At 41.9% G+C, this 15,059-nt stretch overlaps 2 protein-coding genes across 5 annotated transcripts in view; one reads left to right on the top strand and one right to left on the bottom strand.

The window, feature by feature from the left end:
* INVS (inversin) overlaps positions 1 to 868 on the top strand; it is an 86,323-nt gene extending 85,455 nt beyond the window's left edge. For both annotated transcript variants that reach the window (XM_062608928.1, XM_062608931.1), the window contains one exon: positions 3 to 868. In XM_062608928.1, coding sequence (XP_062464912.1) covers positions 3 to 118 — 116 coding nt within the window. In that variant the 3' untranslated portion in view covers positions 119 to 868. The remainder of the gene's footprint in view (positions 1 to 2) is intronic.
* A 242-nt stretch (positions 869 to 1,110) lies between these two features.
* Positions 1,111 to 15,059, bottom strand: part of TEX10 (testis expressed 10) — a 49,834-nt gene continuing 35,885 nt past the window's right edge. For all 3 annotated transcript variants that reach the window (XM_062608935.1, XM_062608932.1, XM_062608934.1), the window contains 4 exons: positions 5,609 to 5,689; positions 3,985 to 4,166; positions 2,531 to 2,741; positions 1,111 to 1,348 (listed from right to left, as the gene is read on the bottom strand). In XM_062608935.1, the coding sequence (XP_062464919.1) occupies positions 1,235 to 1,348; positions 2,531 to 2,741; positions 3,985 to 4,166; positions 5,609 to 5,689 (588 nt within the window). In that variant the 3' untranslated portion in view covers positions 1,111 to 1,234. The remainder of the gene's footprint in view (positions 1,349 to 2,530; positions 2,742 to 3,984; positions 4,167 to 5,608; positions 5,690 to 15,059) is intronic.

A 15,059-nucleotide genomic window follows, 5' to 3' on the forward strand; every position in this document is an offset into this window, starting at 1 on the left:
AGTAAACAACCTACAGTGTGTTAATTTGCTGGAGAACATGGGGAAGTCAAAACAATTTTCATACAACATGAGGCCAACCACAGCTGCAAAACCAAAAAACACAAGACTCAAGCACTAAGCAAAGCTGAATGTTTGGAATTTTAAAAAGCATATTCCAGTACAACCATTACCTTTCATCATGTGCAAGTCATCTACAACATATTAAACTTGAACTTGCTGTTTTGTATTATCCCAGCATTACAGGCCACACAGACATCTAAGGAGTTGGGACTCATTTTGAGTACAAATCAGTTTTTAAATGCAACTGTTATTTATTTACTGACAGGATGAAATCTGAATTGCATTGGGAAACAGAAACTGAAGTGCTGAGCCCAGCTCTACAGAGGAACTGCAGGGGCTCCCAAAGTCTTCCACTGCCAAAAAATAATTTTGAATGTGTTCATCAAACACAGTTTCAAAGGAGAGGGAAACTGTACTGAAGAAGTAACAGTTCTGAAAGACAAGCACAGAAGAACAGTCTTCATTCTCCACTTTGGTACTGAAGACACAATCATTTCTCAGCTAGCTATGGATTTGGAAGGAAAAGTAGAGATGTCGACAAAAAACAGTATATAAATGGCTTTCCACAGCCTATAGGAATTGTTAGGGTGATATTTTCTATCACTGAGATTATCACCAGTTTTTTCTATATCAGTAACTGGTTTTATACCTGCACAGAAAGATGGTTTATGAAAAGCAAGAAAAGATGGGACGTATTCTACAAGAAACCTTGTTCTTGTAATAGCTTTGGAGCTGCCAGCATACAGTATTTACCTTGCACAAAGTATTTAAAACTAGGAGCTGAGCACTAATAAAATGATGTTACTCTGGTTTCCATGTAAATTGTTTTCTGTCTTGTCTTCTAGCTGGCATTACAGAATTCTAATCAATTAATACAGTGTTTTGAAGTAACAAGATGAGTGAAGTCAACGTAAGTCTGTTTTGCTGCAAGCGCTTAAATGTTGAGGGGACTGGATCTTCTTTCACTCCCCTCACTGTGGACAGTGCATCTACTAAACTAGCTTCCAGCAGCAGCATCTGCTTGCTGGAAAAGAAAGGCAGCAGAGGGGCGCAGTTCTCTGGAAAATTTTTATTCTGTTTCACTTACAAAAAAATGGACAAGCTTTGTTCCAACATCTCCCATTCAAAACTAAATAGAAGTAAATGCTTTACAGTAAATGCAGTTCGACCTCTTTTAATACACGGTGTTGACAGGGCCGGGCCCCTGGGGATGAGAAGCAAGGTAGATGTTGAAACAGTAATGGAGGTCTGTCAGCCACTGCTCTTGAACTTCTCCACTCTTCAGGGTCTAGAAGGAAGGGGAAAGAAGGTAAAACTCCAAGTCACCACCAGCACATGCAAAGCCTGGCTTTGTACAGTTAGTGAGGTGTACTGTGCAGGGTACAAGATGGCCTTGTCCACCTGCACACGGCCACCTTACTCTCATTTATACATTTCAACAAGGTATGTCTGGTAAAGCTGAAATTATGAAGTGTTACTACTCAGTTATGAAGTGTGTGAATTACACCAGCTGCCACTTCCTTACCTGTAATTACAGTGGCTTCCTTACTTCCTTACCCCAATCCTGCAATTTATACTCAACTGAAATGCAAATGAGGTTCTACTACAGCAGGAGAGCTCAGACCCCCAGTCTGTAAGAGAACTGTTGCCAACAGACCAGTGTAGCCCACAGCGCTGTCATTCACTCTCCTCAGCATTGTAAGTGGTTAAAAAAGCCCCACTGCCACCACACACAACCCACCTGCAGTGGGACATCACAAGAACATTTTCAGCACTAAAGGAAACCAACCCCCTCAGTCTCTGGTACAGACCTTGCACCTACTCTTACATCTGCTTTCACCACCAGTGAGGTTATGTTTTTCTTTCAAAAGCTACTAATGAATACCCATGGCTCACTTATTCAAACCTGTGGGATGTACAAACTCTCCGCACTCAAACTCACAAGAGCTTTGTGCAAAGACAGTTTCAGATGTTTTTTCTGAAGAGAGAAGGGACTGGAACAGTCCCCAAACCAGCAGGATGCAGCAGACACAGGAATAGATGCGCTGGGGTTTGCAGTATTTGAAAGGAAATATATTTTACACTATATATATTTAAGGGAGTTTGTCTGATTTAATAACATCTTTGTACACCTACGTATCCTTGCTCCCATCATCAGAGAAAACTAGCTCCTTGTTTTGGGACAGCTCACTCTCAGATGGGCCGGGCAGGTAAGCTACTCCCAGTCAGTTTGTTAGGAAGGTATCTGCTTTCCCAGGCCCTGGGCTGGGCACAAGCTAAACTTCATAACAGCCTTTGTCTGTGCAATGAGCACAGGAGCTCAGACAGCCTTCTACACAGCCCAGGCTCCTAAGGCAGACAGAAGACAATCATAATGTGTGTTCTGCTAAACATCTGTTCCGGCCTTTGCAAGAATTATTACACATAAACATCAGGTGTGTAGTCTCTGAGAAACAATGAAGTTTCCTACCATGATGTCCTTGATAATCTGTTGCACCAGGAATTCATTTGTGATCATATGGCTCCTGAGCTGACCATGTTGCATGAGTAAGCGAAGCAACTGAGCAACCACGGGCAGCTCTTCCCGACAGATCCTGCTCACTTGCAGGCTCTGCAGCATCAGCCTCAGCAAGCGCGGCAGAAGTGCTAACGCAGAAATACATGATCCCCACAGCATATCCCTGGCAGCGAGAGAGAACAAAGGGTTAAACCACTGAGGACAGGTATTCCTTTCAAGCGTGTCTCTGTGAGCTCGCCTCACAGCTGTACAAGGGTACAGCTGAGCACAGGAGGTTCCATGTGAACATCAGGAACAATTTCTTTACTGTGAGAGTGACAGAGCACTGGAACAGGTTGTCCAGGGGGTTTGTGGAATCTCCTACGTTGGAGATATTCAAGGCCCGCCTGGACAAGTTCCTGTGTGATGTACTCTAGGTTACCCTGCTCTTGCAGGAGGGTTGGACTAGATGATCTTTTGAGGTCCCTGCCAACCCTTGGGATTCTGTGATTCTGTGAAGGGCGCTGCTCTCAATTCAGTTGTGCCAACTGCCTTCACCAATATTAGCACCCAAGCAGAGGATTTGTACCAGGAAATGCTAAACTTGAAAACATCCCAAAATCATGGACAGCAGTGAGACAAACTGGAGGCCTTGCCCCGGAGCTACAAATGTTACTGAAGCTCTTGCACAGTGGAACTGCTGCTTGGTGCAGCTGGGAAGATGGTTTTGTTTCAGGCTCTGTTCAGGTACACCCCAGTGCTTATTTAACACTCATGAGAAATCACACAACTGAACCAGGCATGTGTGATCTGTAGGTCATTAAACACCATCAGTGAAGGAGGACTCCGGCTTTAAAAACTGGTCTTACATTTTAAGTAAGCTTTGAACAACGCTGCTGTGTATGGAACAAGTTAGAGGAAAAACCTGAAGTTTAAACTGTTTAAAGACATTTCTGTTATACAGGTAAATAAGCTTACTTAAGTCTGCTAGCTGTAGCTTTGGGGGTTTTAAATCAAATGGATTTGTGGTCTACAAAGCAGACTACAACCTCAGAAGTTGTCTTAAAACTGAAATATGCAGTCAGTTAAGAGCACAAGTTTACAAAACCAAATCCTCTGCATGTTGCTTTTCAATGTACTAATGAAACTAAAGGCTAAAGCTAACGATTAGAAAGGTGTATATTTATACCTTAAAGTCAGGATGTCCTGACATCTACCTAGAACAACCTGAGGTGAAACCTCCTTCGGTTGATGTTTTAAATAATTCCAGCTAACTCTGCAGCCTTTTCTCTTAAATCCGAGTACCGTTTTGAAGCAAGCAAAAAAGAGATGGCAAAAAACCCTGCAAGGATGGGAGGAGATGTCCTTTCATTTTACACCTCTGAATACTTGTGGGCATAATGCAGAGATCACAAAAGCAGCGTTACCTTTTCTGTAAGTGTTCTGCATCCTCTTTGTCTAAAGTGAGTAGGAAGTACAGAAGACTGTAACAACAAGAGGCTAAGAACTTGTGCAGGGTTTCACTCAGGATGCAAGCTTGATCCAAGAGCTTATTTATGGCACACAGAACAGATCCAGCTGTGCTATCGGGTATTACAACCAATCCAACCTGTATTAAAACAAACAAAATGACCCCCACATTCATCACTTTATACACAAGGGGTTTTGCTGGTTAGGATGGAGCCCGGCTTTCCTGGAGATGGCTCAACCGCTGCATGCCCATAGGAAGAAGTGAATGAATTCCTCACTTTGCTTAGCTTGCACTCACAGCTTTTTCTTTACCTATTAACTATGTCTTTACGTTAATCCATGAGTTTTCTCACTTATACTTTTCCAGTTCTCTTTCCCATCCTGTTGGAGGGAGTCAGCAAGCAGCTGCATGGAGCTTAGTTGTTGGCTGGGGTTAAACAACAACAGTATCATCAGTTCTAAGAGACAGAAGATAAAGAACAATGATGGGTTCAGACTTTTAAATACTTCCAATATAAGACTAGGTATTTCAATGCCACAAGTGCAGATCACTGTCCCAGGCTGACCCTGCACCAGCCAGCTGCAGGAGGAGAAGGACGGCATTCCTGTGTGACAGAACACGGACTGCAACTGTCACCGAGAACCTGCTGAATGCTACAGGACACTCAAACACTAAATAATAAATCAAATAAAGATGTTCCTGACAAACCACACACAGGAAGTTATGACAGTGAGCAGATGGATGTCTGCATACAAAGAAGCATCCTGAAGATCGAATCAGCCAACACTGCTGAAGAAAACTGCCAGCCAGCGAGTCTGGGAGATGATGTGAACAAAGACATTTCAATTTATATAAATCAGGTACAGATGGGACTGCTCAAGTTCCCACAGAGGATGTTGCCTTTCTTCCCTCTGAGGTGTCATCATCCAGTTAGAGCCCTTGGGCAGCAATCCCATCAACTGTAAAAAGCCACTTAACTGCTTGCTCTCAGAACAGTGTAGTAGAACACAGAAGCTGATCCGTAGGCTGTGATTTAAGTCAACACTCGCCCTCAAAAATCCTGACTGCAGTTAAAGCTAAGTCCCTCTCCATGGAAGCTTTGCTGTAGTGGTTTTTCAGAACGGCTCCGTACAGGGAGCTGCAGGCACCTGTTAGCTCCAGAACCATCATGACAAGAGGACAGACAGGACTCCCCCTCAGCAGGCAGCATCACAGGTAACTGCAAATTCTGTTACACAGCTCTGGCTTTGCCATCCCCACCCTCAGTGTTTAGAATCAGGAGAAGACAGACTGTGAAACCCATCCAAGGCTGCTAGTTGCTCTTTCATAAACCAAAGCCTTTCATTTAGGGCTGACCCAGCTTGAGAACAAGCTGAACTATTCACAGATCAGAGCAAAAGAAATTCATCTAAGTTTGGATACTGACAGTTATGAGATACCCTTTAAAACTCTGCTAATCTTGTCAAAAACTTTTGCAAATGCTGAAATTATACACAAAGTATATGGATAAGTGTATTTGGGGAGAGACTGCTACAACACTGATCACATGAAAGTGATAGAAAAGACAAAATGGTACTTACCAGGTATTTACAGATGCCAGTCTGGAGAATGTCAAAACACTGACTCTGTGAAGGTATAGTGGACAAGCTGTGACAGATCATCTGTTTTAATAAAACAAAGTTATATTTAAGCACTCTAAATGCAACCAGCAATCATTCACTGTGTTGTCATACTTTGCTGACAGACCTAAATACCTATGGGGACGCACAGCAGCTTTGTCTCAAAACACTCTTATACACTGTAAAGAGTCAGTAACATTGCCAACATAAATTGTTCCGTGTTTAAGGAGATGACAGCTTATACCATTAGCTTGTTTGTTAGTGCCTTTCTTCATTTTACCTATGTGCTAGAAGGAGAAGGCCAAAAATATTCTATCCAGCTACAGCACCACACCAAGCCTCCATGTGCCTTTCCTTGGAGCTGAAGAACTGCAGAAAATAACTTCACAAGTAACTTTATCAAGCATGAAACAATCGCAGTGAAACAGGACAGAAAAATAACAAAGAAGAAAGTAGCAAAGATCCATTTCTGACTTCTTTTTCTCTACACTGCCAAGAACATCCCATTCAAAGATGATACAAAATGTAATACTACAGAGGGAGATCGTGTTTTATGAGCTGCCAAAAACTGGTGCTTGTATAACCATCAGCCACTAGCAAACTGTAATAGCTGCCCAGGGGCATGATGGGAAGAGGGCTTTAAGAAACAAAACAAAAACAATACCCAAGACTCAGATCTTCTTTTCTTGGTAAAAAAAATACCCAGGCCAGAATGGCAGGGCAGGAAAAGAGTTGTCCAAGACCCCAAAAATTGCTGTATGGCTCCTAGATAGGATAGAGAAACACGAGCTCTAGCAGCTCTGCTAGCAAGCTGTACTACAGTCCTCAGCAGATGGCTTTCTCAATTCCTCTTCCCATCTCTTCCAATAATTTGTGAACGAGTCAGAGAGCCTGGATGACCTCCCTCTGTTCACATTCCCTGTTTATCCCACCAGAGTGTCAGCTGAAGCCTCTGGAAAGCAACATGCACAGTGTGTGTGTTAGACCATGAGCAGTCGTGGTGTCCTCCTAAGGAGAAGGAAGATGGAAGAATCAATACACGAGGAATAAAACCTTCTACTTGTGCTTAATGGAACCGGAAAGAGAACAGCAAGAGCTGGCATTTGAGGCAGGGAAGAATTTAAGATAATGGCAAATAATAAGCTTATTTTTGATACTGTACCTCTATTTAATAATGAAATAATATTGCTGTAACTGTATACTCCATCCTATATCTCGTAGTGCTGCTGTATGCTGCACTTTGAAAATGATAAAATAGTATGAACTCTAGAATATTCCCAAGAAAAGCACTCAAAGCATCTGCATGTTTGCAGTGTTGAGGAATGAAGTCAAGCTGAGGCAGAGGTTACTGCTGGGGACTGTCACGTCAAGGACAACCTGACACCAATGTGACCTAGTATTTTAATGAGCAACACTTAATACAGAAGTTAAGGCTACACTGATGAAACCTGTCAGCTGACAGAGCAGAGCTGAGAAACCCTGCCAAGATGGGAGGACTGGACTAACCTATAGAAAAGATCACATGGGTTTGACGAGTAACATACAGAACCAATTCAGTGAATCAAAAGCAGGAGGTCACACGCTTGGAGACTCATGGAAACCTGTGCATGTAGCTAGGCGGCTTAACGGTTGAAACATGAACAGCTGGCCACAAGGTGGTGACGAAACAACCATGGAACGGGTAAAATGTCACCTTAGGATGGAAAACCAATCACAATGGGAGTTACCAGACAGAACACCGATCGCCTGTTCAACACTACTGCATAAGACCCTCCCTAGACTGTTTCATTTCTGTCCTACTGTGCAAAACCAGGAGTCACTCAGTTTCAAGACAGGTAAATTCAAACTGAACAGGCATAGAAAAAATGCACAAAGAACAGAAACTCTGTTGTACAGGTGTCAACGGAAAGAACTTAACCTACCGAGGCTGGCACAACTGTATCTGAGAAGAGATATTATCATCACCTACAACTGCAACAAAGAGGTGAAAACCACTGCAGGAGAACAGACATAACCAACCAGCAACAAAAAATAATGATGATCACAACTGGCTAGGAATGCAGATGAGGGGGAAATTAGGAAGGATGGACACAAAAGGGGAAAAGCAGGAGATATTTGTTGCTCATAAAATAGAGGTTAGGAAGTTTATAAACGGGGTATATGCCATGTGCTTGTGAGCACACGACACTAGGCACAATATACTAGAGATCCCTTCTGATTCAACACATACTCACAAGAGGTCAACAAATTAAAGACATTGAAGGCAAACCCACCAGGCCAACCCAGCAAACTAAGGTTTCATCATTAACAAAACCATCATTACTATTTCACCCTCAGGACTATGTCCTAGAACAGGCCTACCAGTCCACCAAGGTTCTCCTTGAAATGAGAAGTCGTAGGAGCATCTCATAACAGGTACAATTCACTGACACTCAGGCTCTCCCAGAACTGGCAAGGAAAAACAGGGATCGCACCATTGGAGAACAGCACACTTGCTTAGAAGGGCTGTGGTAAAGTGCAAGTTAATTTTTCAAGCTTTCAGATCTTTCTGACCCCCAAAATAGCAGAACCATTGCCTACAACCAGTTCTATTTTCCTACAATTAAGTGGGAGTGGCAATCCTTTTCAATTCCATAAATTAAATCCTGCTTGAAATGGTTTTCATTACAAATGCCTGTTATAAAAAGTGAAACTGAAACGTTATTAGACATGGAAATGAAAAGCAAAGAAAACTTAATTATCACATGAAAATTAGTATTTTTCCTGACAATTCATTTTCCTGAGGCAAGGGTTTGCATGATGTTTAATTTCCATAATAAAATGTCACAGCTGATTCATTACTTTACATTTGATTAGCATTTATCACATTTTTGGTGCATTCGTAGATTAGTTTTGGACCAAAGCCAGAGTGTAGTTTTGTTTCAGAGTCTTCCTGAAGTGAATGGACAGAGAACAAGCACTGCTGATTGTAGGTGGTTTATATCTTTTGGAGACAAGTCTAACAGGTTTGGTTTAGGTTTAGAGGGGTTGGGTCTTTGGGGTTGTTATCACCTTAATTTTGTTGATGTTCACTTGAATAAATTCAGCCAAAGAAAAGCATTCTCTTAAAAACACAGGGATTACCTATCAGTGTTATGCAGCAAATACTACAGGCTATGTTATCCACTGTCAATTATTCAAACCAAACCTTATTGATCAGACAAGCCCAACAACCCATCCTAGCACTGAGCCACACAACTGTAACAGCAGGTTCTCTACTAGGGCTTCAGGAAATCATTACTACACAGGTCTCCCTGCCTGCCCTACTGAAGACATACTTCAACAGTAGCCAGATAAAACGCGAATAAAACCCAAAAGGCTGGGAAGGCAGCCCAGGAGCATTCCCTGGGGCTTTCTGGAGATACTGAAACCACGGAGTATTTTAATCTAGTCTAGTTAAAAGCATTTTTACTGCTGAGAACCAACCTAACTGAATATTAGTCTCCTACGTTGGAGATATTCAAGGCCCGCCTGGACAAGTTCCTGTGTGATGTACTCTAGGTTACCCTGCTCTTGCAGGAGGGTTGGACTAGATGATCTTTTGAGGTCCCTGCCAACCCTTAGGATTCTGTGAATATTAATCCAAACAGGCTTTCCTCAGCTGTAACATACAACCAGAGGAATCCATCAGTTTTAAACTGCTTATCTGTAAGATGTTCTCAACTCCAAATGGTGGAGTTGGGGTGACCCGAGGAAGCCAAGGTCTCAGTCTGTGCTCTCGTGGCAACAGGAACACACACAAATGATGAAGCAAGAGTAACGTTTTGCCATTATTTAACTGTTCTCACTCCCTAAATCACTCAATGCTTCCTCCCCATATCGTGACAGAATTTTGACTCGAAAAGCTTCGAGGGAAATATTCTACCAGTAACTCTCCAGGGAAACCCTGCACATTATTTCAAACTTCATCATGCCGCAAAGTACTCTTTTTCAAAGAAAAATACTCACCTTGCTCTGAAGACACACACAAGTGTGAGGACAGAGCAAGCAGGAAAGATAACGGATCAAGTATTTTAGGAAGCCACTCAGTGGAGTCCAACCAAAGACAGCTCTGACTCCAAGAGAAGGGACTTTCTTAAACAAGTAAGTTGGCACCCACCAGACACTACACCCTAACTTTACATTTTTCAATGCGCATCCACATCCACCTCAAACACAGGTAAGTGAAATGTAACAGGCTGTTCGCAGTCAATTCTAAATCCCTTGTGAAATAAATGACTGTTTTGAGCAGGACTCTACCCAGCGTAACATGTTCCTGCAGAGCGTAGAAAACGAGAAGTTTTCAGGTGATGGGGCAGGCAATGAAGCTTGCCGTCTGAAGCTGGGCCAGCTTCCCCCGAAGCACCCTCGCTTATCAGACACTACTCCCTTGACAGGTGCTGCTTCTCTTTCTGAAATAAATTGATTTGACAGGGCAATATTAACAGTGCCCTGAGTTGTTGAGAAAGCTGCGTACAAGAGATCTTTGTTCATCTGCCTTGGCTAAGCTCACAGGGGCGGATGTGAAAGGTATTCCTGATTCAGTGACTCCAGAAAAAAAAACAAGAAAACAACAACACAGAAAACCCCACATGAAACCCACACACAGCAACAATAAACCAAACCAAAATCTAGGTTAAGTAAAAAAGCAAGACAGAGGAACAGAGTCTGCAAAAGAACATTACAGAGGTCGGAAACAGGGGGGCAAAAAACCCCATGAGTCTTACTTTACATTCAGGGCAGCAAGACTGGAAGACAGAAACTTGATTAAGACTTACAAATGCTTAAGAACATATATCGTGTCCTGCATCGTGATGGAGGATGCATTTCTAAAGACTTAGAAGGATTACAAAACACACTTAATGCCCAATTACTGGCTCGGAAACAGGGTAATTGCAGCATACAGACTTATCTTGCAATTGCTGAACTGTGCTGATTGCCTATCTGCAGGCTCCTTGGCTGTAGCACGCAGCCTGATGTTACACCTGTACTGAGAGTCAACTAAACCAAGTGAAGTTATCTTTGTTTGCTCCTGGACACACACAGGAGTGGTAATCACCACTGCTCACCTCCCGTGCAACAATCTGATCATGTGTTTAAACCCGAGTTGCAGCAAGATTTAGTGCCGAGGGTAGAGAACCACGTGCTAGAGACAATCCTAGAGTCTAACTAAGCAACAAGATTTTCTGAAAACATTATTCTTTTGTCTGCAAAATCCAATATAATGCTCAACAGCGAATGTGCTATCAGGGAGCAAAGCAAGCTGTACCTGAGAAACAGCAAAGGCCTGGTTCTCAGAGCCACCTTACAAAATTCAAACAAAGGACGCCATAAAATATCTTTGCTACCCAAGCAGCTTTTGTTTCATCCTCTGCAGCCATAAGAAGCCCTTCTTTCACAGCTCTGCAGCTTCCTTACAGCTATGAAGTATCACCACCCATGCAGATGCCTCCTCATCAGACCATGTGCAGGAGAATGCATCTCGCGTACAAGTCTCCAAATTCACCTGCATGCCTGCTGCCCAAATAAAAAAGGCTTGAAAACACAGAAACCTGCACACTTAGGAAGCTAACTTTTGTCCCACAAAGCCTGTCTTTTTGAGCAAATTTAGTTTAGCTATCAGAAGCCAAAACCTGAATATACAGCATAACGTACAGTAACTGTGGAGATGTTAATTCACATCTGTTACACACAGTGACATGTGAGCTCCCAGCTATGTCACAAGATACATAAGGTACACTGGAAGATCAGGTTAGGTTTCTTGGGAGTTTGTGTTTTGGTGTTTAGGTTTTCTTAGGTTGTTTGGGGTTTTTTTGGTTTGGGTTTGAGGCGTTTTTTTTTGTGGGGTGGAGGTGGTGTCATTCAATTCTTTATTTTTTATGTCTTAAGAAAATGATGGAAGAGATCTTTGAAAGTGAGCCTCATTCATTTTAGGAGGAATTAAATGACATAATTTCTCTTCTGTTTCTTTGAGATTTGCACTGTTTTTCAAGAAAAAATATTCTCATTTCGAAACATGAAGCTTGGATACAAGGTGGTTTTACGAAACACTGACAGGTTTATAGAGTTTTTTAATCCTCCTTCGAGGTTAACAATTACAGCATGGTTCTCATTTAGGAAGGATACTATTTACCCTCAGGTGCTTTTTCTCCCCAGTGTAAATCTAACCTGGAAATCTCAATAAAGACAAGTTGAAATCTTACAGGAACTTCAACTCAACAACTAAGGTTTTAGAATTTAGTAGGTTGTGGAAGTGTTAATCTCTGCTTGAAGTTAAGCTACAGCACTGCAACACCACTTCTTCCTTCTCAAGGCAAACGTCTTTGAAAGACTCTTAATTTACATACACTCACTTGTGATCTTTATTGATGTGTTGTAATTTTTCATAGCACATCACTGCAGATACAGCTTTTCCAAGCCTATTTCACTTAGAAGACTTCTCAGGTTTTGACACAAATTAAGGCATTACATGTATCCCAAGGTTTTAGAATTCAAGACTGCTTTTAAAAGCAGCTAACCTTCCCTAGTGCTTGCTCTTATACCTTCAGTTTCTGAGGAGTATTTTATTGCTTCAGGTTACCTATACACTCAGTATAACTCCAGGATCTTGACTTAGAGCAGAACCTTCAAATTATCATTTGCTTTCCCCCTCCAAGATGTTCAAGCATCACACACATCAAATATTACAACAGAAATTATCATGTATACATGGTTGCCTTGTTAAACTGTTCATTTCTGTCGGCGCTATTTCACTCGATACTAGCCGAGCAATTCAATTACAGGGGAGTGAACAATATTACCAACAAACACTATAGGCACAGTTAAAATGAGCGAAGGCTAAAGCCTCTTCCCTAAGGCTGCAACCATTTATTCTGGAGCCCCATTTATTTCAGCTACAGGGGTGTGATTTTAAATAATTGGCTTTAATAAGGCAGAAGTCATTTTAAGTAGAAGTTGCTCAAAAAAAAGAAACCAGGCTTTCCACATTTAACATATCTTTTAGACAAAATATGAAGATTAACTTCTACAGCTACACAAAACAGCATTTAAAGGGACACTTAAGCATTGCTCCTTAAGTACAAATCACCAGTATCTAAAAGCTTCCACAAAACAACTCCAAACATGGCTTCAGATTTACCACTATCCAGACAAAAACCAAAATTACATCAAAACAGCTTTTGTTATAAAGCACATAACAGCATTAATACCCATCAGAAAAGCATGTTTGGCCTTTTCAACAATTATGGTTAGCCATGTGCTACCACACCAAATGCACTAGTTACATGAACACTCCTGAAGTCCAAAATGCTACTTGAAAATGCCTCAACTTATCTTTACATAACTAGCTCTTTCTCCAGAGGCACACCTTTCTTCTCTGGCATGCATACATTATACAATAATATTCCCTCTATTCATTACGACAAGAAATACACACCACTCACTGCACAGTATAGCTAGCTAGCGACAGAAAGCTGGGACTGCCTTCCTCTGGGTTTGAAAATAAAGCCAAGCAGCAAGTAATAAAGCCAACAAACTATGGCCTCCTAGAGTTATGGCTGCGACCCTTCATCCCTTGCCCTTCTTCAGCACCATAACCCCAGCTACTCTGGCCCCATAAACCCCCTGACAACCCAGTTCAGAGTGATGCCCATTCAGGCTGGACAGCTGGCTGCTGCCAAGCAGGATGCAGAAACAGAGTTAAGAACTGCCTTGTGCTAATCTAGAGGGTTTTTCTTCTATGTGCTTCTTTTCATAGCGCTTACAGGCAATGAGTATTTGCAACTTTATTCTTTTAGCAGAGAGCCAAAAACTAGCCAGTGGTTTAAACAGAACTAGCGGTGGAAGAGAAGAAAGAGGAAGATAGATGGAATAATAAGAATCTGATCACAAGCCTCATTTATTCCTAGGAAACGAGGCTGTCAAATCCTAATTCCATCAGTTCCTTATTTATTTTCATTTACAAGAAAATATTTTTCCATTACAATGAAACCCTGTATTACAACTACTCGATGAGAACTCTCATGAAAGAGCAATTAAAGCAGAGGTCTGGACGCTACCAGCTCTGCAGCCAACAGAGGGCTGCTCTCTCACCACTAGGGATTTTTAAGTACTACAAATACTTTGCTTAACATTACAGCATCACCATAAACATCCTCATCCCGTAAGGAAAAGCATGAAAGATTCAACATACAGAAGCTGCACCACTCAGTTCCACCAAAAGCATGACTAATTCAAGCTGGGTTTTATGATTTCCTGTAGCACTTCTTTATTTAAAAGAAAGAATTTTCACCCACAGCTAAAAATAGCCTGATTTCAAAATTGTGACACACCTTGAACTTGCAAGAAAGTGGTTTCCAAACGTACCTCCCTCAAACTCAATGCACACAGGTAGAGCCATCATATCACACTGTCTTTCAAGACATCCTAAAAGATCTTGATCTGTCGGCAATTTTCTTCTCCTCAGAGGCTGCTGCTCTGAGTTTCGGGGGGTTTGTTGCTGTTCAGTTTATTTTCTTTTGAGAGAAGAGGTGCCTGCGGAACACCCAGCAGAAACTACCTGCTCTACTAGAAGTATTCCTGTGAAATTTCTGACTGCCTCCAGTACTGATCTCTACATTACTAGCAACTTGCTTCCAACTGGACTTTGCACTACCGATCACAACCCTTTGGCCTGGCCATTCAGGCAGCTTTCAATCCACTTCCCTATTTATGTTTGTCAGCATGCTGACAAGGATGTTACATGATACAGTATCAAAAACCTTACCCAAGTCAAGATAAACTGCTCTCACAAGCTAGTCACCTTGCTGCAGAAGGCTAGCAGGTTGGTTGAGCACAATCTGCCCTTGATAAATCCTTGCTGATTATTCCTGATCATATGCTAGGTGCATCTGAAAAAGTTTCTAGTGAACTGGGTCGTATCTCCAACTATGAACATGCTTGTGAGGAGAAGCCTCCAATCTCCTTCTCAACCTTAGAGGTAAGGAGCAGTCCAAAACTCCCTTTTGTTAGGAGTATAAAAAATGAGATGGGCCTAGAAGGTCTCAGCAGTCTTCAGATCTTTGACATGTGGGATTATTGTTCCTATTTTCCCTTTCACAATCTTAGTCTCCAGAAAAGACTTCAGGCTCATAACTGCAGAAGTAATGCAATGCTTAGAGGATGTCCAAATGCTCTTTCACTACTAACCAGGCATACCCAGCTTTTTGCTTAATGTCTGCCATCCAGTTCTGCAAACCTGAGAGAGCACCTTGGGTCTTTCCCAAGAAAAGGTACTTTAACAAAAGCAAGTTTCAAATTTCTGAAAATACTGACTCTCCTTCATGTCACCAAAACACTGGAAAGATTGTGGTAGGAGAAGTAAACCAAACTTGCAACCAGGAACCAAAGGCACAAA

This window comes from Pezoporus occidentalis, unplaced genomic scaffold (genome assembly GCF_034315485.1).
Source record: "Pezoporus occidentalis ecotype Australia unplaced genomic scaffold, CSIRO_AGI_Poc_V1 ctg132, whole genome shotgun sequence".
NCBI lineage: Eukaryota > Metazoa > Chordata > Aves > Psittaciformes > Psittacidae > Pezoporus > Pezoporus occidentalis.